This window comes from Lepidochelys olivacea (assembly GCF_965140295.1).
Source record: "Lepidochelys olivacea isolate rLepOli2 genome assembly, chromosome: 2".
Taxonomy (NCBI): domain Eukaryota; kingdom Metazoa; phylum Chordata; order Testudines; family Cheloniidae; genus Lepidochelys; species Lepidochelys olivacea.
The window spans coordinates 255819551-255844910 of NC_140412.1; the positions used below are offsets into that span (position 1 = coordinate 255819551).

At 41.8% G+C, this 25360-nt stretch overlaps 1 protein-coding gene across 2 annotated transcripts in view; it reads left to right on the forward strand.

Annotated features, from left to right (window-relative positions):
- Nucleotides 1-8: 8 nt before the first annotated feature.
- The window catches only part of RHEB (Ras homolog, mTORC1 binding), a 60617-nt gene continuing 35265 nt past the window's right edge, over nt 9-25360 (forward strand). Inside the window, exons 1-2 of one of the 2 annotated variants that reach the window (XM_084619466.1) lie at nt 9-237; nt 23311-23382. In XM_084619466.1, the coding sequence (XP_084475592.1) occupies nt 186-237; nt 23311-23382 (124 nt within the window). In that variant the 5' untranslated portion in view covers nt 9-185. The remainder of the gene's footprint in view (nt 238-23310; nt 23383-25360) is intronic. The other variant, XM_084619465.1, reaches the window with a different exon arrangement.

Genomic DNA, 25360 nt, shown 5'->3' on the forward strand with positions numbered 1-25360 from the left:
ACGTGGGGACAGCAGCCGCTGCTGCGCGTAGGGAGCCCCATCCGGTCGGTGCGGCCGCCGGTCCCTGCATGTCGCTCGTCTCCTCTTTCTCTCGCCCTTGGGGTCTTCCGTCCAGTCCCACCGCCCCGCCTCGCCGCCTCCTCAGCCGCCGCCCTTGATGTGGGTCGGGGCCGGGCGGGGAGAAGATGCCTCCGTCCAAGTCCCGCAAGATCGCGATCCTGGGCTACCGGAGCGTGGGTGAGCGCGGGGCTGCGGCTCCCGGAGCGGGGGCGGTGGGGGAATCGAAGCGGTCGGGCCGGACTGAGGCGGGGAGAGACTGGGGCGGCGGCAGGTGCTCGGGCAGGCCGGGAGGCCGCTCCCGAGAGCCCGGGACCGGGCGGCGGCCCCAGGAAGCTTGCCGTTCCGAGGCTGTGGCGGCTGCGGGTGAGCGGCCGGGCTGATTGCCGGGGGCGAGCCTCCCCGGAGGCGGGGAGTGCGGTGGGAGCCCGGCAGCGGCGCTGAGCTGCGAGCCTGGCCGAACCCGGGGCGGCGGTTCCCCTCCTGTTGCCTCGCTCTCCAGAGCGTCCTGCGGGCTGGTTCCGCACCTTGCGCTGAGAGTCCCCAGCGACAGGTGGCGCCCGGCCGGGAGAGCGGGGACTCCGGTAGCTTCACTTGACCGGGAAAGCCTGGGGCGCACTAACCGCGCGGGGTGCCGCCAGAAACTGATCCCAGTGACGGAGAGGAGCCGCCTTCCTCGCGGATCTGATGGCTGGCACCGTGCGCGGGCCCTGTAGGTGAGAGCGCTGCCTGTCTCGGTATCTGCCCGGCCTCAGGGCCGTCGGGTTCGCCGTGACTCCTCAGTCTGCCAAGGCCCTGGAGTAGGGGGGATTCGGAGTGCTTCGGCTCCCATGGTGCCCTGTGGCTAGGAGAGGGGCAGTGTGCTGATCAACGAGCCGTTACCGGGAGACTTCACCTAGCCCTCTCATGTGGCTTTCTAAAAAGGTCACCTGGTCAGAAATGCTTCTTGTGAAAAGTATTCTTAATTGTAATGGCTAGGTGCCTGCTATCTTACTGGAAGGAGTGATGCCCACTGTTCAGGGCTCACCGTAAAGCTATCATTTTGGCTAAGGAGTTAACACTTCTAATATAAAACATTCACTTTAGCAGGGTTCACTGTCACATGAATTCTCATGTTTTCCTACATGCTGTTGTGTGTTTAATGGAGTGATGGTTTTTGCAGAACCTTTTTAGTAATTATGAGCTATTGAGATGTGATTGCTGAGACACCAGCTAGGTACAGTACTCGCGGTGCATCAGTTCCATTGGTTCAGGGAAGCTATGGGGTGATTCTTTTCACTATTCATTCTGCCACAGACCCCTGCACAGAGGATATAAGCCCTCTCATGCTGCTAGATTCTTCCTCTGGAATTGATTTACCCCCCTCGCCCCACCCCCTGGTGTGTTAAATGTCCAGTTCTCCCTGTGTGTCTCTTTTCCTCCAATTTGTGACTCTGCCCTAGCCTCAGTCTCTAGGGACATCCCTTCTTTTGATGGCTGGTCTCTCGATGTTTTTCTCATCCCAAATTTATGAAGATGTTCCAGGTTTATATAGTAGTAGTGCTGACATGGCAGTGCTGGACCTGTGCCTTATCACTTCACTGAACATGTGCAGTACTATTGCTGTTGACCCATGCAAATTAACCCAAGCAGAAGAATTCCCCAGAACCATCCAGCAGCAGTCTGAAACTAACAGTTATAATCAGTTTTTCTTTGTCTTCCCACGCTGTATGATTGAAGTGAGCTGTAGCTCACGAAAGCTTATGCTCAAATAAATTGGTTAGTCTCTAAGGTGCCACAAGTACTCCTTTTCCTTTTCTTCAGGTAGATCTTATGGTTCTCATGGCTTAATGGAACACAATTTCTGATCTTGCAGCAAAAGAAACATTTTAAAAATTAAGATAGCTAAGTCATTCCCCATGTCACTTCTGTGATTAGCAAAAGTTGAAAATGTGATCTTCAGTAGGGACCTATATTTAGATGGGAAACACGAAGGAGAATAAAATCTCTGTACTTTGTCTGCCCACAGCAGGGGCTTCCAGAAACAACTGCAATAGAAATGTTAAATGCTGGTAATTGTCTGAATCTGCTCAGTTAGGCCCCAATTCAGCAGCAAAGCCCCCAAACATTGAATTTTGTTGAATAGAAGAGTAAAGAATTGCTATTCGCTATATAAGAATGGGTGTTTCTTAACTGTCATATGTACAGCAATAAAAAGGATGCATACTAAAAAGTAGGCGGTAAGACTGTTTAACATAAAGTTATGTATCTGCTTAAAAGGTGAGTAACATCAGTTACTTCCCTATAGAATTAGGGTCCCTCTCTGATTCTTCTACCATTTGAGCAATTTGTTTCTAGAAATGGATTAAGTCTCAACTCAGTTCTTTCTTTCTGGCCACTAAAGACATAAGGTGGGTGAGGTAATATCTTTTATTGGACCAAGACAGACAAGGTTTTGAGCTACACAGAGCTCTTCTTCAGGTCTCGGGACCTAATGAAGACTCTGTGTAGCTTGAAAGCTTGTCTGTCTTGGTCCAAAAATAGATACTACCTCACCCACCTTGTTTCTCTAATATCCTGGGACCCACATGGGTACAACAACACTGCAAACAATCTCTGACCACTGTAAGTTATGAGGGAAGAATTCCTGAATATAGTCTCAAATATTTTTCATGCACTTTTTTAGTTAAAAATTCAAACTACAGAAACAAATACTAAAAAGTTCATTGGAACTTTGCTTTCATTCTGTAAAACTGCTTATTCAATGAAGGACATTGAAGTGATAAGATTCATAGCTTATTGTCAATATCTAAAAAAGAAAAGAAGTACTTGTGGCACCTTAGAGACTAACAAGTTTATTTGAGCATAAGCTTTCGTGAGCTAAAGCTCACTTCATCGGATGCATTAAGTACTCCTTTTGTTTTTGCGAATACAGACTAACACGGCTGCTACTCTGAAACCTGTCAATATCTAGGAGACTGACAATGGCTTCAAAAGGTCTACTCAGTAGAGAAACAAATTCACAACCTCCACCAGATAAAACAATAATTGATCAAGGCTTGAGTAAAAGAAAAATGAGGAAAGGTACTCTGCCTAAAGCGCTCTCTGTCAAGTGCTCCATTTTGGAAGCTCCCTAAAATTTGAACTTTGCAACATGTTCTGCAGAGCTATTTCTGAGCAGGATTGGGGAGAATTCCAAAACTGAAGGGCCATTGTAGAGAATGTTCTGCCAACAGTTCTCTTTCAAATCAAGAATGCTTCAGCTCATTAATACCTACACCAATCTAGACTCTGGCTATGTGGCAGGGAGAGAGAGTCTGAGTAGGCAGGGCCTAGGCTGTTTGCAGATTTGTAGGTTAAAGCCAACACCTGGAAAATCATAATCCGTCAATTCAGATCATTAAGCATAGTGCAATGTTTGGCACTCTAGTTAAAAAGCAGCCTTCCACATTCCATCCAGTCTTCATTTTCTGAGTAGATTTTAAGATGTACTCCCAAGAAGTATATTGCAGTAACCTAATCTTGAGATGACAAAGCATCAGTTGTGGTAGAAGTCCATATCCAAGAGACGTTGCTAAGTACAGTTGAGAAGTCCATCTTTCCTATTGCCAAAAATTGATAATCCATCAATAATGGAGAATCTAAACAGACATCCATGCGGCAAACATGAGTAACTAGTGGACAACACCCTCATCCGGAAGGTCAGACATAGTCTCTCCCTCACACTCCACTTGGTTTCCTCCAAACTACCATCTCTGTTTTGTCTGGATTGAGCTTCAGCCACCTTGCACTCATCCATACCCCCAAACTCCTTTAGATGTTTGAAAAGGTACTTGACCACGCTATTGCTGTAAGAAGAGGGAAGTTGAGGAGACTACTTACTGAAAAGACAGCACTCCAATTTAAGTTAAACCATTGCAACTTCTGAGTGTGGACAAGGTGGTTGTTTTGACTTCACAAGATGCAGGCAGTTAAGTTAGAAGCCAGATGATTATTTCCCCAGAAAATAACTAGCAGTTTCTTCATAGTGGGAGGAACTTGACTGTTACCAAACTGTAGTAGCTAGGGTTAATCAGCTATTTAGTATTCAAAACATTCATAGATTCTGGTAAAGTCAAAGAATATTTGCATCCTAAACAATGATGGCATAGACATTTTTAAAAAATTATGAACTCTAAAAAGAATCTACATGTTTTGTATAGCCTGGTCAGGAAATAAAATACTTGAAAATTCAGTGTGAGGCGAATAATAGGTTTGCATGAGGTGAAATGAAGTAAGAATGTGAGGCTGTTTTGAGTTGTTTGATAAGCCTTTCCAAGTTTCCTAAGGATGGCAGACAATTTGATGAAAAGCAGCATAGATGGGTTTGATGTTTGCCGTTGGATCATCTTATTGTGGATTATCCGTTTGAGGCAGACGCACTTGTCTTCCCACTAGAATAGTGTCCGTTTCTTAAATGAGGTAATTTGGTAGAATAGCCTTGAGAAGGTGGCAGTTGGGCTTCCCTAAAGTATTACCCAACTCCACTGTCTCAATGTATCTCTGCTGTAGTATGATGGACCTTTGGAGATGGCGTTTTTTTCCTGCCTTTACACTGGTAGTTGGACTGCAGGTCTTAAGTACGTAGCTGAAGGAATGAGAACGTCCCTTATCTGAAGGTTCAGATTTAGGGCTTGTCTACACTTAAAACACTGCAGCTGCGCTGCTGTAGAAATTCAGTGAAGACTCTACCTATTCCAGCAGTAGGGATTCTCCTGTCAACATAGGTAATACTGCCTCTTGGGGAGGTGGATCTAGGTCAACGAGCAAAGTCTCTGTCTACACTGGGGGCTAGGTCAGTTTAACTGCTTTGTTTGGGTGTGGATTTTTCACATCTGAGTGATATAGTTATACCGACCCAATCTTGTACTGCAGACCAGCCCTCAGAAGTGATTTGGAAAAGTCTTTTCTATCTTAGTCCCTAATAGAACTAAAGTAACTAATTGGGCTTTTGGTGACCTGCCTGTTTTTTTAGCTGGACTGTCTCTCATGATTTTCTCAAGTTTTGCATGCTATGGCATGCTTATCTGGGTGTAGAGCAGGGGTTGGCAACCTTTGGCACATGGCCCATCACAGTAATTCGCTGGCAGGCCACGAGACGTTTTGTTTACGTTGACCACCCACAGGCATGGCCCCCCCGCAGCTCCCAGTGACTGGGGTTCACTGTTCCCGACCAATGGGAGCTGCGGGAAGCAGCGGCCAGCACGTCCCTGCAGCCCGTGCTTAGGTCAGTGTAACTTACAACGCTCGGGGGGTGGCTTATTCACACCTCTGAGCAACATGAGTTATATGGGCCTAAACTGTAATGTAGCCATAGCCTTAGGCTATATCTACACTACGCACCTTCTAGCGACACAACTGTGCTGCTAGAGCTGTGCCGCTAAAAGGTGTGCAGTGTAGTCGCTCTTTCTCAGAGGGAGCTGTCCTGTTGCAAAAAAAATTCCACCCCCAACAAGCGGTGGTAGCTTTGTCGGCAGGAGAGCTCTCCCACCAACAAAGCGCTGTTGACACCGGTGCTTTTCGTTGGTAAAACTTTTGTCATTCGGGGGTGTGTTGTGTTTTTTTCCACGCCCCTTAATGACAAAGTTTTACTGGCGAAAGTCCTGTGTAGACAAAGCATGTGTATTCTCTGTAAACCCTATCACAGTATGTTATGAGCCTTTGCTCACTTTTCTTGATATAGTCATCTGAAAGCCTTCATGCTTGTCAGGGATAAATAAATAAATGCAAGAAATAATGCAGCCATCTCTGGACTGGACTGCAATTTCCCTATAGCATTTATAGTAGGGCAGATCGCAAACACTGTTCTGGGGAATTTAAGCATTTGTGCAGGAAGATGGAGCAAACATCCCCTTATTCTGGCAAAAAGTTACAGTATTTCTAATATTACAAATGGAGTCAGGAGTTTGCTTTTAGTCACTTCGAATGATGGCACCTCTCAGTACTGGACTCATAACATCACGATGCGGTATCCATTCAGTATTAAATCAGAGGGAACAGATCCTTCTATTACATACTAGATATCCACTGTCACTATTGTATCTGGCGGAGAACAAAAACCTGCTGTCATGTCGAAGTACCCCACTACAGAATTAGTGAGGCCTGTAACACACCAAAGCCATTGCATTAGAGCCACCTAGGACCCAACATTACATTCTAATGGTCAGGATTTAGGCAGTGTTTAATACTTAATTAGAAACGTTATTAAAATGAAAAAGTCTTAGACTGGGAACTGGATTAAATGGTCTTTACAGTGGGGATGCTCTAGAATGCCAAGATAAACAAAATGGCTGCTCCCAGCAGGGGACTGAAATGAGACTTAAAAGCCAGTTTTAATTAAAAACTTCTTTTGATTGATTTTACCGTTTAGAAGTCAAACTTACTGCAGCAAACTTTTTAACAGTAGCTGGGACACTAGAGGCAGGATGTACAGCTACTATATCAAGCCACAGCAGGGTTATTTAAGGACACTGTTCTACGATTAACTCTTGATTTGTCTGCTTTATATTTTCTCTGTCAAATTCTTAAATGTTTATGCTTGTAGTTTTCTGACTCAGTGCTAGCTCACTCAACCAAGTGATAACATCTTTGTCTGAAAGGAAGGGGTTCCTTGTTTGAACAAGGCATGGATCCTGCTATTGCTATATTTATACAAAAGTTGAAAGTCTATTGTTTAGAATACAGTAACTTGCAAGGGTAGGTTCTGCTGCAATTAAACACTGGATGTCTGGGTGTGCAGTGCTGTCTTATGGAAGTGCCAAACAATTCTTTGGCTTCTATAATGCAGCCACTTAACAATTTACTCTTATACTGATGCCAAATTCAATTATAAAGTAAAACACTAGTCTACTTTAACTTCCGGTAGCTCTCAACAGTGACCTGCAAGAATTTATTTTAAATACTATCTAGCTGTAGGAATATATGCTGAATAATTAAAACATCAAGGGCTTATCTACATAGTAAGTTAGTGTGGCAAGCCAAGGTGTGAATCTACAGTGCACTAGTTTGCTGTGTAGTAATGTTCAGTGTGGACATTGCTATAGTGCACTAAAAGTTTCATAGTGTGCTTTGATATACTGCTGTTTGAAGTGGTAGTAAGTCAAAGCATACTAAGGCCATGTCTACTACGGACTTTGGTCCATGCAAATTATGTCAGCATAAAGCTGCCACAGTTAATATATCACTTGTGCGTGTGCATGCTTATACTCACCAGGAGTGCTTGTGTTGATGTGCAGTGTGCCACTTACCACCATCTGGCACAGTGCCTTTTGGAAAACTTTTTTTGCAATGTGTTGTGGGATAGAAGCAAGTTGCGTGGGGGTGTCTGTGAGGAAGAGGTCAAATTCACGTGTTTACTCACAGAGTGGTATCTCAGTGAGAAAAATATCCCAATGGTTTTAGTTGCCCGTTGTCCTTCATAATATCTGTAAGGCAAAGAGGGAAAAGTTGCCGCCAGGGTGCAGGGCAGAGGTGGAGTGCCCATCTGACTTGAAACAGCCGGATGCAAGAGCCATTAGAGCTCAGCATGGAACTGTATGTCCAAGGGAGGCTTTGAAAGAGCATTTTCATGGTCTGCCACATTAATGTGGTGTGGGGGGCTGTGCTCTACCTTGCTCTGAACTTTTGAGGCAGTTAGGAATTGCATAGTGCTTGGAGTACATTTGATGAATATTCCACTGTCTTTTAATGAACCTATGAATTATGCAGTGGTTGCTATACATTTATAATAAGGGGTCTACAAAATTTATGGCCATGAAAATTTGTGGATTCAGCCTTAAAGGGCCTCTGCACAACATCTCTCTCCAGCCGCAGACATGGTGAGCGTGAGTATGGCCTGAGGTTGAGGAGTGGAGAGAATTGGGGAATTTTTCAGTTGTATGTGAAACTATAATATTTTGGCCCCTATTTCCATATATATGAGTACAGGGCAGTGGCAATGAGTATTGGTACTATTTTCAACAAACAGTGGGGATTTTATCTGATATCTGACTCCTGACTCTAACAAAGGAATGAAGACCACAGCTATTGCAGTCATCCCAAAGTCCCTCCAGTCCATATGCTACTAAACTGTTTGTTTGTTGCAATAATGCCTGCTGAAATCATCATGGAATGGCATGCAAAAGTGTCCTATCAGAAAGAGAGATATGAGGCAGCCCTCCCTAGAAACCTTTGGGAGAGGATTGCAGAGTACCTCCACAGAATGATTGTCTGTTTCTTGTTGTGGTCCATTATCTCTATGTTCCAGTAAGCAGAACTATACTATCCTGCTGGGCTATAATTCATACATGAGAATAAACTTCTTGATGTTCATATCAATGCAATAGGGTATGTGAAATGAAAGGGTAGGTGAGTTGGTGTACATTCATTAAATGTCCCTGAGGATCTCGAGTGCTGCAAAGCTCAGTCATAAGTGGTGGAGGAGGCTAACGTACAACACTAGCTCAGTGACAACTCCTTGGGAACAAAGGAGCAGATAACAAGGCATGATAACACTTAACTTGTTAGTCACTTCTCTGCCCCCTTTTGAATGACCACAATATCAATGACTTCTGAAAAACTGATGTATTGAAACTGCACTATAAAAAAAGCGTTATAGCTCTTTTACTAGTTCTGCTTCATGAGTGAATGTCATAACATCTACTTTATGACTAGAAGCATGTAGTGTAGAACATCCTTGATGATGTAACAACCCATATCCCTCATCTTCCCATTCCAACCTCTCCCCAGCATCCTCATGTGGACATAAAATCTATGTTCTGAACAAATAAAACCCTGCATAAACACATCTTCATGGCAATCACTCAGCTACCTGCTATCCTCCTCTAGGATCTCAGTAGAAATAGATCCATTCAAGTGCCATCATCCCTCCCTGCCCAAAGTCTGAAAAAAATCCCCAAAATCTTGTTAGTACTTAGAATCACCATTGTTACTTGACCTGCCCATTATAGGATTGGGATCAGTGCTGTCTCCTTATTATATGTGCCCAGACTTCACATGAGTGGTATGGATCCAAGGAAATTCAGAGCCTGGGTGATGACCCCTAATAGACTTGCATAAGAGGCAATAGTTACTAATAGGTGCTTGTTTAAGAGAAGTTGGCACCATGCCTTCCTTTAGTCAGGCACTAGCTTGCAGCAGAAGGCAACCCCAGTCTTTTCCAGCTTGCCTGACAGAACATGAGTAACTCACAGGTGGCAACTCAGAGTTCTTACAACACATCCAGTATCTGACAAAATTAGCTGACTCATAACGAGAATATGGGTTCTTTCCGTGATTATCACTACATATTCTACTTCTAGTGTGAATTTTTCCTATTGTATCTCTTTGTCAGCAGGTCCCAAAGGGGGTGGAGTGGGGCAGCTGTCTCTTAGTTCCTCCTTACACCATGAGCAGTTCCAACTAGCAGCCAAGGGTAATATCTCTTAGAGCTCAATTTGTTTAGCTTATCAATAGGTTGGCAGAGTTAGATTGTTAACTTTTAGTTTGAATGAAAATGTCTTTTGGTTTTGTTTTAAGCATTTATTTTTTATCGAGTTCAGTTTCCTCAGTAGGAAAAAATCAAGGGGTTTTAGATTTTAATTTTTATATTGTGGAAAACAAAGGTGGGGGGATGTCAGACAGTGACAGCAGTGTTGAGATTCAAAAAGTTTATTCCTGTGACAAGCTTAATTCAAAAGTCTAAATCACAGAATTTTGCCCATAGTCTTCAGTTCCCAGAGCTAAGGAGGCTTGAGCAAAAAAACCAAACCCGGGCCTCTTGTTACAGGTGTTGGAATGTATAATTATTTGTTACTAGCAGATAACTCTGGATTTTGAAAGCTCTCCATATTGGAATGTATGTCCTTATTGCAATACAAAATGTTGAGCTGCCCAGGGCGGACTATAGAGAGACCCATGCAATGTTTATCTTGACCTTTTCTGAACAGACTGGGTGATCAGTGTCTGTAAGAAGTTACTGGCACTGCAAGTGCACGTAATGCCACACTAGACATGATAGGCAATGACTCGGTTTCACTATTCCAGTACTGAAATCTGGGTACGCTGTCATCGCAGGACTCTCCACGCATCATGTGCAAGTCAGAATCATGCTTGAACTTCTGTCTGGCAATGGGAAAATACACAGTGAGCTGTAGCTCTCAAAAGCTTATGCTCAAATTTGTTAGTCTCTAAGGTGCCACAAGTACTCCTTTTTGCAAATACAGACTAACACAGCTGCTACTCTGAAACCTGTTTTTTTATAGTCACTTAAATTGCATGACATCTGAGCCTTGACAAATAGATCAAACAGTTTACAGTTGACAAAAAAAGATCCTGAACTATAGTCTGTCAGGTACATTGTGGATATGGTTGCCTTTGGTTTGCTTTGAAAATCTGATGCAAAAATATGCATTGCATATGGAAGGAATTGCCTTTTGGAGCCCATTGACTTGAGTTCTGCTTTTTTAAGGCATTATCTGCCTCAGCTGCAACTTATAAATTGCTGTCAAACATGTGTCAGTGCAGTGTATCAAGGGTACCTTTGTTTCCATTTGCAAATAAACCTGATGGATACACAAGGAAAACATAACTTGCAATAGTGTTCCTGCTAGTTTTCTTTGTCCGCAACAGTCTAATTTCATTGCCTTCTTTGGGGTGAATGCATCTTTAATGAGTCTGTTAAACTGTCCCAATACGAATGAATGAATTTTGCTGCTTCAAGCTAGAAAAAACAGCGCAATAGCACAATGCGAAGGAGTAGCCACAAACGCAGTGGGCTCATGTTGTTGCTTGTCCAGACTTAAAAAGCACTCACCTTTGCCTATTGGTATATTAAAATGTACCACAAATTCATTGATGCAGAATGCATCAGTTTTGATTGCATGATCAATGGCTGCATGAGAAAAGATGCACAATGCATGGAATGTTTCAGAGTAGCAGCCATGTTAGTCTGTATCCGCAAAAAGAAAAGGAGTACTTGTGGCACCTTAGAGACTAACAAATTTATTTGAGCATAAGATTTCGTGGGCTATAGCCCACTTCATCGGATGCATAGAATGGAACATATAGTAAGAAGATAGATAGATAGATACACATACATACAGAGAACATGAAAAAGTGGAGTAAGAGGCTAATTAAGATGAGCTATTATATGCAGCAGGTGTGAATACATTTCTTTCAAGTCCTTTACAAAGCATTGCCTGTGCATCATGTAGTCAGTGTTGACTGACATGTTTTTTTCTCCTACGTTTGGCTGTACTCTTGCAGCACATCTTGAACCCAAATCAAAATGATCCCTGCATTGCACTGAAGAACAATAAAGGATTTCAGCAAATAGTATTTGATTGACACATTTTGTCATTGTTGAATGCTGCAAGGACATTCATTGATGGCTGTCTAGAAAGCTCTGGGGTTTCGCTGTTTACTAAACAGAACTTCTCACCATTCAAAAGAGCCCTAATTACAGCTTGGTGGTGAGCAAAAAAAAAATTCGGCTGTGTGTGTGCGCGGTCCCCTCCCCCCAGCTGCTGATGTTCTGGACAAGTGTGCGCTGCTGTTACATGCTTCTGAAACAGAGCTAATAAAAGTTCAAACCATGGACAGCATTCGTTGGAATCGCCTCAAAGCACAATACATGTACCAGAGTGTGCTGCAAATACACAGCTTTTTTCTTCCTCTTGTTTCATTCTTTCCATACAGGCTTCTGTTGTAGCCTGGCCTATCATTGCTTGGCTTTATTTTAATTTCCAGTGTTTGATGATAGATTTGCCTTTCTAGAGACTTCTGTTCTACAGACTTTGCAGCACAAACTATCTTTTGCTCCCTTTCCAGACTTCCACTGTTTTGAATTCGTCAGGGAATTTACTAGGATTTTTCTTTTATGACCCGTTTCTGCCATAAGCAGACTTGCCCCTCTTACTGTACTAGTGCAGTTGAGTCCCTGCCATATATGTAATTGCATTCATGCTCTTCTTGAACACTGACCCCAAAGCACTGTGGTATTTAGTCCTTCAGATCTCACTGTTTGGTGGCCACTGTAACCCTTTTGCAACATGATCACTTGTTCCCCCTGAGTGATCCTGGCCCAGCTGGATGGCCGTCCTCGCCTGAAGGTGTCCTGATCCTACTGGGACGATGTTGAGAATGAGCCCCTTGCTGCAGGACATGCCATTCTGCTACTGAATGGCTCCTGCCCAGGGATAGTGTGGGGGCTATCAGCTGGTGAGGGAGCAGGAGTGAGTTTAGGACAGTGGAGTTGCAGAGGGATCTCTGCGCTGCTGCAGGGTTCATGATAACCAATCCCTGCAGATGCAAGGGGGTGGGGGTGAAGGGATGAAGGCTGTGGTCCTGGCAGGGCAGACTAGAGACCCCCAGCCAGGCCTGTGATGAGGAGGAGAATGAGCCCTAGCAGAGGCCATTTATCAGCAGGATGGACTCCAATGTGGTCAAGGGCTCGTCGTCCTATTACTCCATGCAGTCCTGGCCAGGGGTCTTTCTGTTGAGCCCCTTCAGGATCATAGCCTCTCCCCTTGCATCATGGTGGTCACTTCAGCCCTCAAAGTAGGTGAGTTACAGGTGCTTAGGGTGGACCCATCATATGTTGTCTTCCACAAAGATTAGCACTTGACCATATCCAAAGTTTCTTCCCTAGGTTACTTCTGTTTTCCACTTAAATCAAATGATATCCTTACTAGTATTCTTTCCTAAGCCCCATTCCTGCCAAAGGGAAGGGAGACTTCACACTTCTATTCAGGCAGAAAGAGAGGGCTCTAAGGACATCCAAGACACTCAGCCTCCGTTTATTTGCCATTTTCAGAGTGACTGAAGAGACAAGCTTACATCATCCCAAACAGTATCAAAATTGTTTTCAGATTGTATCAAGCAGTTAGTATCTAGCTCATCGGTTCCTAAACTGTGGGGCGTGAAGAAATTCCAGGGGGAGCACGAGGCAGTGAAATTTTCATAACAAAAAAAACCATCAATGTAACTATTTAATAGACCAACAGACAATAAATTATACATATTCTGTATACATAATTCATAAAATTGTCCAATTACAGGCCTATATTATTTAACTACTTGTTTTTTATGATGAATATAAGTAGACAAGAATAAAGGTATAACAAAGTATAATAATAAAAATACAACTATAAATAAAAATATATAACTGTAATGTTTTCAAATTTCAAAGCACGAAATGCAAATATTTTTTACTTTTTTGCTTTTCGACGTGCAGGAGTGCCGTTTTGGTTGGTGGGGAGGCCGGAGAATGATGTAGAAAGCAATGGAACTTTTTAAAACTTCCTAGCTTGCTCGCGAGAGTGTTTGAGACTTTTCTATCGTGGGAGTGGTTACCTCCACCACTCACCATGCAAGACCGGCTCATGATGGTATCGGGGATGCTATTCCTGATGGATACCATTACGACAGACCGGGTGGCTGAACTTTGACTTTGTCCTCACCCACAACTATTTCAGATTTGGAGACAATTTATACCTTCAAGTCAGTGGGACTGCTATGGGTACCCGCATGGCCCCACAGCATGCCAACTTTTTTATGGCTGACTTAGAGCACCGCTTCCTCAGCGCTTGTCCCCTTACGCCCGTACTCTACTTGCATTACATTGATGACATCTTCGACATTTGGACCCATGGAAAAGAAGCCCTTGAGGAATTCCACCATGATTTCAACAATTTCCACCCCACCATCAACCTCAGCCTGGACCAGTCCACACAAGAGATCCACTTCCTGACAGAACGGTGCTAATAAGCGATGGTCACATAAACCCCACCCTAAACTGGAAACCTACTGACCGCTATACTTACCTACATGCCTCCAGCTTTCATCCAGACCACATCACACGATCCATTATCTACAGCCAGGCTCTAAGATACAACTGCATTTGCTCCAATCCCTCAGACAAAGACAAACACCTACAAGATCTCTATCAAGCATTCTTAAAACTACAATATCCACCTGGTGAAGTGAAGAAACAGATTGACAGAGCGAGACAGGTACCCAGAAGTCACCTACTACAAGACAGGCCCAACAAAGAAAGTAACAGAACGCAACTAGCCATCACCTTCAGCCCCCAAGTAAAACCTCTCCAGCGCATCATCAAGGATCTACAACCTATTCTGAAGGACAGTCCCTCACTCTCACAGACCTTGGGGAACAGGCCTGTCCTTGCTTACAGATAGCCCCCCAACCTGAAGCAAATACTTACCAGCAACTACACACCATGCAACAAAAACACCAACCCAGGAACCAAACCCTGCAACAAACCCCGGTGCCAGCTCTGTCCACATATTTATTGAAGAGACACCATCATAGGACCTAACCACATCAGCCACACCATCAGGGGCTCATTCACCCGCACATCTACCAATGTGATATATGCCATCATGTGCCAGCAATGCTCCTCTGCCATGTACATTGGCCAAACCGGACAGTCTCTACGCAAAAGAATAAATGGACACACATCTGACATCAGGAATCATGACATTCAAAAACCAGTAGGAGAACACTTCAATCTCCCTGGTCACTCCAATAACAGACCTAAAAGTGGAAATTCTTCAACAAAAAAACCCTTCAAAAACAGACTCAGACGTGAAACTGCAGAACTGGAATTTAATTTGCAAACTGGACACCATCGGATTAGGCCTGAATAAAGACTGGGAGTGGTTGGGTCATTACAAAACCTGAACCTAACTTCCCCCATATTAATTTCCCCCTACTTGTTACTCTCTCCTTCTTGTCAACTGTCTGAAATGGGCTGTTCTCATTATCACTTCAGAAGTTATTTTTGCTCCCTTGGTATCCTGCTGTCAATTGAACTGTCTTGTTAGACTGACCTCACACTTGGTAAGGCAACTCACGTCTTTTCATGTATTTATACCTGCTCCTGAATTTTCCAATCCATGCATCTGATGAAGTGGGTTCTAGCCCATGAAAGCTTATGCCTAAATAAATTTGTTAGACTCTAAAGCAGGGGTTCTCAAACTGGGGGTCGGGACCCCTCAGTGGATCACAAGGTTATTACATGGGGGGATCACCCCAAACCCCGCTTTGCCTCCAGCATTTATAATGGTGTTAAATATATTAAAAAGTGTTTTTAATTTTTAAGGGGGGGGTCGCACTCAGAGGCTTGCTGTGTGAAAGGGATCACCAGTAAAAAAAAGATTGAGAGCCACTGCTCTAAGGTGCCACAAGTACTCCTCTTTGTTTTTGCTGATACACACTAACACGGCTACCACTCTGAAACCTGTGAGATTAACTTGCATCTGTTCACGAATCAGGAAAATTATTTTTATAGTTTTTTTAATTAATTATAATTTTTTAATTATATTATGGATATGATTAAGAAAAGGAAGTACGATGAAGACTACATTAAGTATGGTTTCACCATCATGGGGGGAAAAATGGGATCGATTATCCTCAATGCATAGTGTGCCACGCTGTTCTCAGCAATGATGCCTGAGACCTACTCGTCTTGAGCGACACTTGATAAAGAACTACAGTGCTTTGAAAGACAAACCAAAAGAGTTTTTTGCTGCTAAACTTCAAAATTAAAACGCATGATGCTGGACACTACTGGAGGTTTTTCATCAAGCATCGGCCAAAGTGGTAGAAGCATCTTGTGAACTGTCATTGCTCATCGCTAAAGCCAAGAAAGCGCACATAATAGGAAAAACTCTTGTGAAGCCTTGCTTGTTGAAAGCAGCTGGTATCGTGCTTGGTGCTGAAAGCAAGGGGAAAAAATGGGAAATTTCGCTTTCTGAGATTTCTGTGAAACGTCTCATTGACATGGCGAAAGATTTAAAACTTTAAGTCATGGAGGCAGTGAAAGCGTCTCCTTTTTTCACAATTCAGTGCGACGATACCACTGATGTAGCACAATGCTGTCAGTTGCTCGTCTACGTTTGATTCATTAATGATGGAATTGTGAAAGAACTGCTTTTTTTCGAAGGAATTGATCACCACATCAAAGGCTTCTGCTATAAAACAGTTTCTGACTTTTTTTTTTTTTTTTTTTTTTTTTTGAAGAAAATGGACTTTCATGGGAAAAACTGGTTGGTGTATGCACCAGACGGTGCTCCAGCGATGCTTGGCTCTGGATTTGTGACATTAGTGAAAGGAAGAAAAATCCAGCCGTAACCACAACTCACTGCTTCATACATGGACAAGTTTTGGCTACTAAAATCCTTCCGGATGACCTACATGACTCGTTGAATTTGGCCATCAAAGTTGTCAATTTTGTGAAGAACAGCGCTTTAAATACAGAACTTTTTGCAGCTCTTTGCTCGGATTTGGGAACGGATCAAAATTCTTTTGTTTCACAAGGAGGTACTATGGCTTTCCAAAGGGAACATGCTTTCGAGATTATTCGAACTGAAAGACAAAGTGGAAATTTTCCTCAAGCAACAGAAAAAAAGTTATATCATGCGTTTACGGACCAAACGTTTCAACTTTCACTGGCATATCTTGTGGACATTCTTTGAATCTTGGAACAATCTCAATTTGAAGCTTCAAGGAAACAACTCTGCCAATATTCCAGCACACCACGATGCCATCAAAGTGTTTTACGGCAAAATCAAGCTTTGGAAACGTCGAACGCAAGCTCAGACGCCTAACTCTTCGTCTTTTCCAACATTTTCACCACTCGCTGAAAATGAAGGTTTCGAAGAACTTTGTAAAGAGGATGCGAAGAACAAAATTGTTTCATCTGGACTACCTTGCTGACAAATTCATCGGCTATTTTCCAGACAACTTTTCTGCCAACCCCGTTCATAAATTAACATGTAATCCGTTCTGGCAACGAATCGACATCAACGTTGAAGTATTGCAAGAACAAGCACTTGAAATGAAATAAGATTCAAGTGCAAAAGATATTTTTGGAAACTTAAGCCTGGAGGAATTTTGGATAAAATATTTCCCAATTTACCAAAAGTTGGAGAAGAAGCGCTACGTATTCTTCCATTTTCGTTGACATACCTCTGAGAACTTCTCAAGTTTAGTCATAATAAAAACGAAACAAAGGAATCAACTTGGATGTCAAACTATTTGTGTTGCACACTTTTTCATCTTTCAAACCTAGGATTTCCCAACTGCGGAAAAAAATGCAGCATCGTCCTTCATATTAAATTCGTTTTGTTTGCTATTTATTCTAAATTACATTTTTATTTTTTCTTGACACACATTTGTTTGTACTTATTTTAAATTTATGAATTCAATTTGTTAAAAGGGATGGATGATGGTAAAGGAGAGGTGGGGGGCGTGAGGGTTTTTTGAAAATTAAAAAGGGTGCATGATGCTGAAAAGTTTGGGAACCAATGTTCTAGCTAGATTAGAATCTCTACTAGAGTACAGGCCGATTCTGTGGCTTCTTTCAGAAGTGTTCCCATCTCTGAAATATTTAGAGTAACTATCTGGGGACTGGTATGTATGGTTGCAAAATAGTTCCCTTGTAGAAGCACCAAAGTCAGGTGCGCACTTTGGCAGGGCTTTCTTGCAATTATTATATAGATAAGCTTTGAGCACCCACCTCCTTTCAGTTCATTGCTTTCAAGTCACCAAGAGTGGAACACATGGACAATCACTTGAAGAAAAAGGTTACCTTACAGTAAGTGTGGTTCTTCAAGATATGTTTATATATTTCATGACACCACTCTTTTTCCAGAATTCAGGTGTTACACTCCATTTTAGCAGGAAAGAAGGGTAGGTTGTGGAATGCATATGGACAACACATCTTGAAGAACCAAGTCATATGGTATTCATTTTATTTGGTTGCTTATGGCACTAACCACCAGCTAAAGAGATGACCTGTGGCTGTGTACCAAAGTAGCTGAAGATTTACACAGGACACTTAAAAGCTGCTAACTGGCTAGTGACACCAGAAATCTCTCCAGTCCATCAGAATATCCTACTACCAGCAGAACATATCTTTGCTGGATCTACCAATCAAGCATTCCCACCAGGATAGAGCTAAGGGTTAGCTCAGACAATTTCAGGATTTGATGGACAGAGCACAACAGTCTTGATGAAGATCTTCTCATAAAAAAGACATAAAAAAGACTCAATGTACTAGCCTGTTTAATACAGTCAAACACCTGGAACAAGCCTATGATTCCAGGAAGGCTAACCCTGAAGAGCCATTATCTGCATGGACTATTAGTCTTCTCTACAAGCACTGAGACTTCTGAAATAGTGTGTCAAAAGTTAATGATCTAGGAGCCTAACTTAAAAAAAAAAAAAAAATCTTCAAAAGTCTGCTTTGATTAACTATATAGTGCTCCATACTTACATACACTCATAATATTCCAGAGGGGAAATTCTATCCAATCTTACATTTGGCCATTATCCCTGTGTAACATTCTCTAGAGCACTGAGCAAGAATAATTATCAAATGGGTTCTCATCACACATTTAGTTTTTTGCATTTGCAAGGTTTTGGGAGGAGTAGTGTGGAACACAACTATTGAGTTTTTTGGTTCTTCCTGTCTGTTTTCTCTTTGGTACTCTTTCTGAGGGAAGAGAGGGAAATAATTCAAGTAGATTTTTGTAATACAGGTGACCATTAAATTTTAGCATTGTCTTCTATTCTTAGAAATCTTAACTCTCCTTTTTAAATGTGCATCCACCTAGTTATTTTATATGCTCAGTATTTCTTGGCCAAGATGGTCATACTGACAGTGCTGTTGTAGGCAAAATTTTCAGTTGCATTAGAAAAGCTGGATGATCTTTCCATCCTCATTTTCAAAAGTAGTTATTCCAGATAAGAGCTGAATTTTTGCAGATGCCTTTAACTGATCAATGTCATACTGCCTGTTCCTGCAGTTGACCAACTCTTTTCTAAAACCAAGCATGTTGGCTTTGTCTGTGCAGTTCCTGGCTCTTTGCAGTTTTGAATGGCTTCAAGAATACTACTTCAGTATGCTATACAGCAAAGAGAACTATTCAAAGGTGTGCCATACTGAGCCAAGCGAAGCTCCATCTGATTTCCAAGCCTACTGCATATATGTATGTCTAATCTACGTAATACTACATTTGAGCATCCTATCTGAAAACACTGAAGTATTCCAGGTGTATTTTAGTATAACTCTGCTACATCTTCATTTGGATGCAACCTCAGTTGAGCTATTTCTACTCCCTTGAGTGGTCACTTAAAATACTGCTTCCTGTATATAATATCATTTCATGTTAAATGTGTGAGCTGAAGATCTGTTTTTATTCTTAAGTTGGTTGTTGTAGGACATAATGCTTGATTTAGCCTGAACTCTTTTCTTTAGAAGTTCCCATATGACTTCTTGGATGATACAGTGGCTTATTTTTATAGCTTGAGTAAACTGGTGTGACTTCCTGGAAGTAGTAAGGAGACGGCTACAGCTGAGCTGCATACAGGCTTATTTTTGCCTCACAAACAGCAAGCTTATGATGCATACAGGCTATTTCTTAACTGGAAGGCCCTGAAGTGCCACACCTCTTGTAGCATCTCTTCTTTTGGCTCAAATGTAGTCTCTTTGAGAAATTAGGTCTTGACAGCACTAGATCTAATAGCTTAATATGGCATTAAGACAACAAGTGCTCTGTTCCTGCCTCTTAGCTTAGCTAAGATCTTTCCTTCTGGTTGTTAATGGGACCTGAGACCCCTTTTCAGAATACTCCATTCTACTGAAACAATTTTGATAGCGCTCAGTGGTTTGAGCATTGGCCTGCTAAACCCAGGGTTGTGAGTTCAATCCTTGAGGGAGCCATTTAGGGATCAGGGGCAAAAATTGGGGATTGGTCCTACTTTGAGCAGGGGGTTGGACTAGAAGACCTCCTGAGGTCCCTTCCAACCCTGATATTCTATGAAACTAGTCACGTTAATACTGGGGAAACTGGGTCAAGAGCCTCGTAGCCCACTTCTTCTGTGAGTCTGGTGAAGAATGAATTCAGACTGATCACTTCTGGATTTTGTCCTCTAGTCTGTAGGAAGACTTGAGAAAACATGCATATAAACTGATGTTTAGACAGCAAAGTATAATTATGGCATAGTCTTAAACTGTTCTTTAGTCTCAGTCACAAACAACTTTTTTTCCTGTAAACTCTTTTTTAAAAATGAACCTTATAAGCCTGTTAATCTTTGTAGTGTCTATCAATTAAAGTTCTTGAATCTTGCTCTCACCATTATGTAGAAATGTACCCAGTGCCAAGGGATTACTCAGTATTATCCAATAGATTAGTTTCCTAAAGATTTATTTTGTCGACTATTCACTGTTTTGAAGTGTCTTTCCCCAATATGCTAACATAGGTTACAAAGGAGCAAAAAAAAGCTATTGTCCAGGTCCAAAAATATCTAACATTTAGCAATCTTTGTGGGATTATGTTGCAGTGTGTTGGTAAACATATCGTGAAATAGGATCTGGCAAATTCCTGCATGTAGACGAGTCACTGCAATGGAAATGGTGCTGTAAGTTCAACGGTGCTTCCAAATGCTTGCTTCACAATAGTAAAATGATGGCAATCTCTCTGCTTAAAAGTACTGTCTAAATCACACAGATTGCATGATGGTGAAACAAAACATCATCTAGAGTCTGTAATCAGATGACCAAGCTTCCCATCTTGTAGCACGCTGCACTGCTCGAACACCTGGTTCTGGTAGGGTTGAGGTGATAAACTTGTGCCTGGGGATGGGAGAACATATGCTGTGCCTTTCTGAAACAGCCTTTATCAAATCAGGCAACATCCGGTAATCTCTGAAAAGAAGTGTGTTGTGGTGCATGGAAACGAATACTGGGGAAAATATTGCTCAGAATACTGAGAGCTTGAGAATCCTGGTAAATATGAGCAGTTAGCAGAATCCCTCCTGAGGGCAGACAAGTTCCCTTAGCCTCTAGTTAAGATGTAACTGGACAAAACAAGTCCAATCTTCAGTAGTTGCCCAAGTTTCATCTTAAATTATTGCCATGTGAATCACTTCATTTTAATTTACTCCTGACAAAATTCAGCTTTTGAAGTCACCTGTCTAATGGTGGATTTGCAAGGCTTTGATTTGCAAAGACCTAAGATCAAGATGCCCCTCCCATATAAGAGTTGATGACTGTTCTAATACTTAAACTGTGTAAGAATCAGTATTTCCTTTATAGCTTTAGGTAGGATTAGCTGTTGAATGGGAAATAGACCCTTGAACTTTGTCTTGGCCTGTGAAAAGACTTTTTAGCTTTTGTTTTTAAGTACACTCGATAAATATATATACTGCTAAGTTGAAATTAAAAAATTAAAAAAAACAACAACCCTAATTGGTGCAGTTTTCTCTCAGCTCGTTAGTGTGATACTAGAACTTCCCTAACACTTGAGGGAAGTAGGTGCAGCACAGAACCTGAACAGGGCCCTCTCATAGTTGTTCCATGCCATTCGCTGCCAATTATGAATGCTGCCCTCCAACTTTTGAGGAAGTCTTACAGGGAACAAGGAGTGTTTGGGACGATTGTCAAATGGTTCTCCAATTTCTGTAGTGCAGAAACTCTCTGGATATTGCTTGTCAATGTCATATGGCTTACTGTAGCGGCCAACAGTGATTCACCCCTGCCAGAGGCCTAGTCTGGCTCATTTGTCTTCCTATAACGTGGACTTTTTTGCAGTGCATCCTGGACCCTAGTTATCTTTGTGAAATTGGTTGGCCAGTTTCTCCTTTCCAGCTCTTTGAAGTAGGACATACTGGGGTGCACTGCCCCTCATTGTGCTCTGAATGCTTGTCTTCTCGAGGTGGAAGCACACAAATATGGTTGTGATGACAGAAAAGTTGATGGGTAGACACAAATTGAATTATTTGCTACTGAGCTTTACAGCTTAACCATGACTTTTAAAACCAGCTAAATGTTAGCAGGATCTTAAATGTATTCTTCTTAGTCTTTATCATACTATTGAGATGAATAGGGCAGGTCATACTTCTCAATGATTTCAAACTGTTTTCAGAATTGGGTAGACATTCTTGCATCAGTTTAACAGTATAATTTTGCAGAACCACAAGGGCTGGACATATAACTGTTTTTAAATTACAGGCCCCTGGATTAATCATGAAATGTGTGGAGACCAGTTCTTAATCGAGGTTAATGAGGGATGTGAAATTCTCAGTTTCTCACTGTTATGACTTGAAAGACAAATCTGGATCCTAATGTAGTCATAACTTTTTCTGATGAGGGCAGAGGGTTAAATGCCTCTTAGAGTGAAACAATTAAGAGGGTTTTAACTATAGTATAGTGGTTTTATTCTTTAAACTACTACAGATTGGATGAATGCATTTTAATAAAAATGCAATCAACTGATTTGGCACAGCCATTCTCTAGTGTTCCAAACTGGTAAATGTAACTCTTCACCATGCCCAATACTGTATAGGTGATAGAATGCCTGCATAAGTGAGGTGACTGACTTTGCCCTTAAACTTTTGTGTGGAACACAGTCTTTAATCCTGATACTGAAATGATTTTCATTATTGCCATTTTTCAGAGTAACAGCCATGTTAATCTGTATTCGCAAAAAGAAAAGGAGTACTTGTGGCACCTTAGAAACTAACCAATGTATTTGAGCATAAGCTTTCGTGAACTACAGCTCACTTCATCGGATGCATACTGTGGAAAGTATGCATCCACAGTATGCATCCGATGAAGTGAGCTGTAGCTCACGAAAGCTTATGCTCAAATACATTGGTTAGTCTCTAAGGTGCCACAAGTACTCCTTTTCTTTTTATTATTGCCATCATTTAGCATCTTGCGCTCTTCCCTTTTTTCTTAATGTAAAGTTCCTGTTTTCTCTTGCATAGCTCTTGTCCTTATAATTAAGTATGAAAATGCCACGTTGTCTTGTGGGTACTTGCATCTTAGTACATGTTAATCAACACCACTTGGAACAGAAATTGGTTTCTTATACTACAAACTGGAGTGGGTGCTCTGACTATGCTAGGAAACAGAACCCTTGCTGAAAACCGCTTCTCAGACCGGTCTGTGCTAGTTCTTGCATCATTTTTGGTACTGATTGAGAACCTGGCTATTGAACTATTTCAGTAACAAGGTTCAATAGCCAATTGTAGCCAGGGTTTAAGCCACCACAGGTTTGTATGCTTATTTCATAAAACACATTAAACTTTGATTATTGTAATATCACTTTGTATCTGGTAGCAGACTCTCGCTCTAAATGGCTTAATTAACTCATTGGAATATGTTTCTGTACAGTGGGATTTTAAATTTGGATTTAAATAAATATTTTTTTGCTTCCTTTGTAGGGAAATCTTCATTGACTATTCAGTTTGTGGAAGGCCAGTTTGTTGATTCATATGATCCAACCATAGAAAACAGTAAGTATCTTTAGGTAATTGAAGCTGCTTTCCAAGTGCTTCCCTAGACATTAAATTTGTCCTTTTTGCATAATCCCAAAAAAGGCTTTTCATATGGAATGATCATCCATATGAGGATTTTCATTTTAACACTGGAACCTTAAAGTGCACTGAACAGAGGAACAGTGTTTGATAGAAAGCTGCTTTGCATATATTACAACTTGTAATATGCAAAAGGAACAATATAATATCTCTGGTTTGACTTCAAACACGCGATGCAAGAAAACAATACCAAAATCTGATTTAAAATATATCCTGGTGTTTGTCTTCCGATAGGAACATTGTACTCATTGATCATGTTACTCTCTCATGAATTGTAACTTCATTGGTACGTCTTGATAAATATATCTGTGTAAAAGTCCCCAAAATTCATCCAGTATGCTTTTAATTATGCTGTTTGTTCTCTGCACTTCTATTTGGATAATAGAAAATTTTAGTTTAAACACTAATTTCTCGTCATTCGCTTTCAGATTTCCATGCACTAGCATAATACTGCAAGGGAAGTGGGGTCTTTTTCCAAAGATACATCTGTGCAAGTTTCTCATTCTAGCATCTTAGTACAGGACTGACTTTTTTTAATCCTTAGAAACAGCAGTAGCAGGGTCCTTACTGTCCATTGAATTCTACCCCGGTGATAATAAATGCTACCCTCTTACAGTATCTGTGCTTCATTTACTGTGTTCCAGCTCTTCTGCAGAGATCCAGGGATGTCATATCTGATATTTTTTCTCATAAATCTTTCCTTCCAGTCAGATCTGCGTAAATCATTGAGGGTTTCTCTGCACTTGAAAACTTAACAAAATAGTTACTCCAACAGAAGACAAGTCCTAAATTTCTAAAGACTTGCCTCTGCTAATTGGCACTCTGTCAATAACTTATTTTGGAAAAACTCCCACCACATGATTAAGATGGCCAATGAAAATTGGCAACATAAAAGATGGAAAAACAAAATCTCACAGAATAGGCTTTATTTTAATTAAAAACATAAGAATGGCCAAACTGGGTAAGACTGATGGTCCACCTTGACCAGTATCCTGACTTCCGACAGGGCTGGTGCCAGATGCTTCAGAGGGAATGAATAGAACAGGGCAATTACTGACTGATCCACCCTTTGTCATGCAGTCAGAGACTTAGGAACACCCAGGGCCTAGGATTGCGTCCCTGTCCATTTTGGCTAATAGCAGTTGGTTGACCTATCCTCCCTGAGAATTGATTTGTGTTATCATAGCACCTGGTAGTAATGCTGTCAAGCATACTGTGTTGGCACTCCTAGGCATTGGAGTTGGCTTTTCTACAAAACATATGTAGTCAGTGTGTACTTTGTAGAGAAGAACACTATTGTAGACTGAATTCACAAATGCCCTCTGGATTGGGAAGCAAGCTGGGTCTTCACCATTAAATGGATCAGGAAGCGACTTGTCCTCTGCCAGTGCAATCTAGAGAAGGCTGTAATAGCAAGGGACTTTTTCGCCATTTCACTTTGGAGAAGGAGGCACCTTTATGCCTTTCCACTAGTCCCTCTGGTAGCTAAATTAATAGCAAAGCTGAAAGGTTTGAACTGAATAACTGTACCTATCTGGGCCAGTGTAGCACAGTCAACTCTGCAGAGAGCCAAAGCCAATCCCATCAGGCTTGAGTCACTCAGGTTAGTATCAGATTGTCTCTGAACCTTGCATCTCCTTCCAGCCAGCTCACTAGTTTTATTTTTAACAGATCTATATGTGTAGTGTTTCCAAAACGTGGCTCATGTGATCCGGCACCTTGGGGTGGGGGGTGCGGTAAGAGGGGAGGGAACTGCCAGAAAGGCCTACAATTTGAAGAGGGGAAAAGAACTGCAGGATAATGTAAACAGGTGTGCATGAACCCCCCTTTACTTGTTCCACACAAACTGCTTGACTAGTTAGTCTTCAGGTTAATCTCAAAGAACTTAACTCCCCAT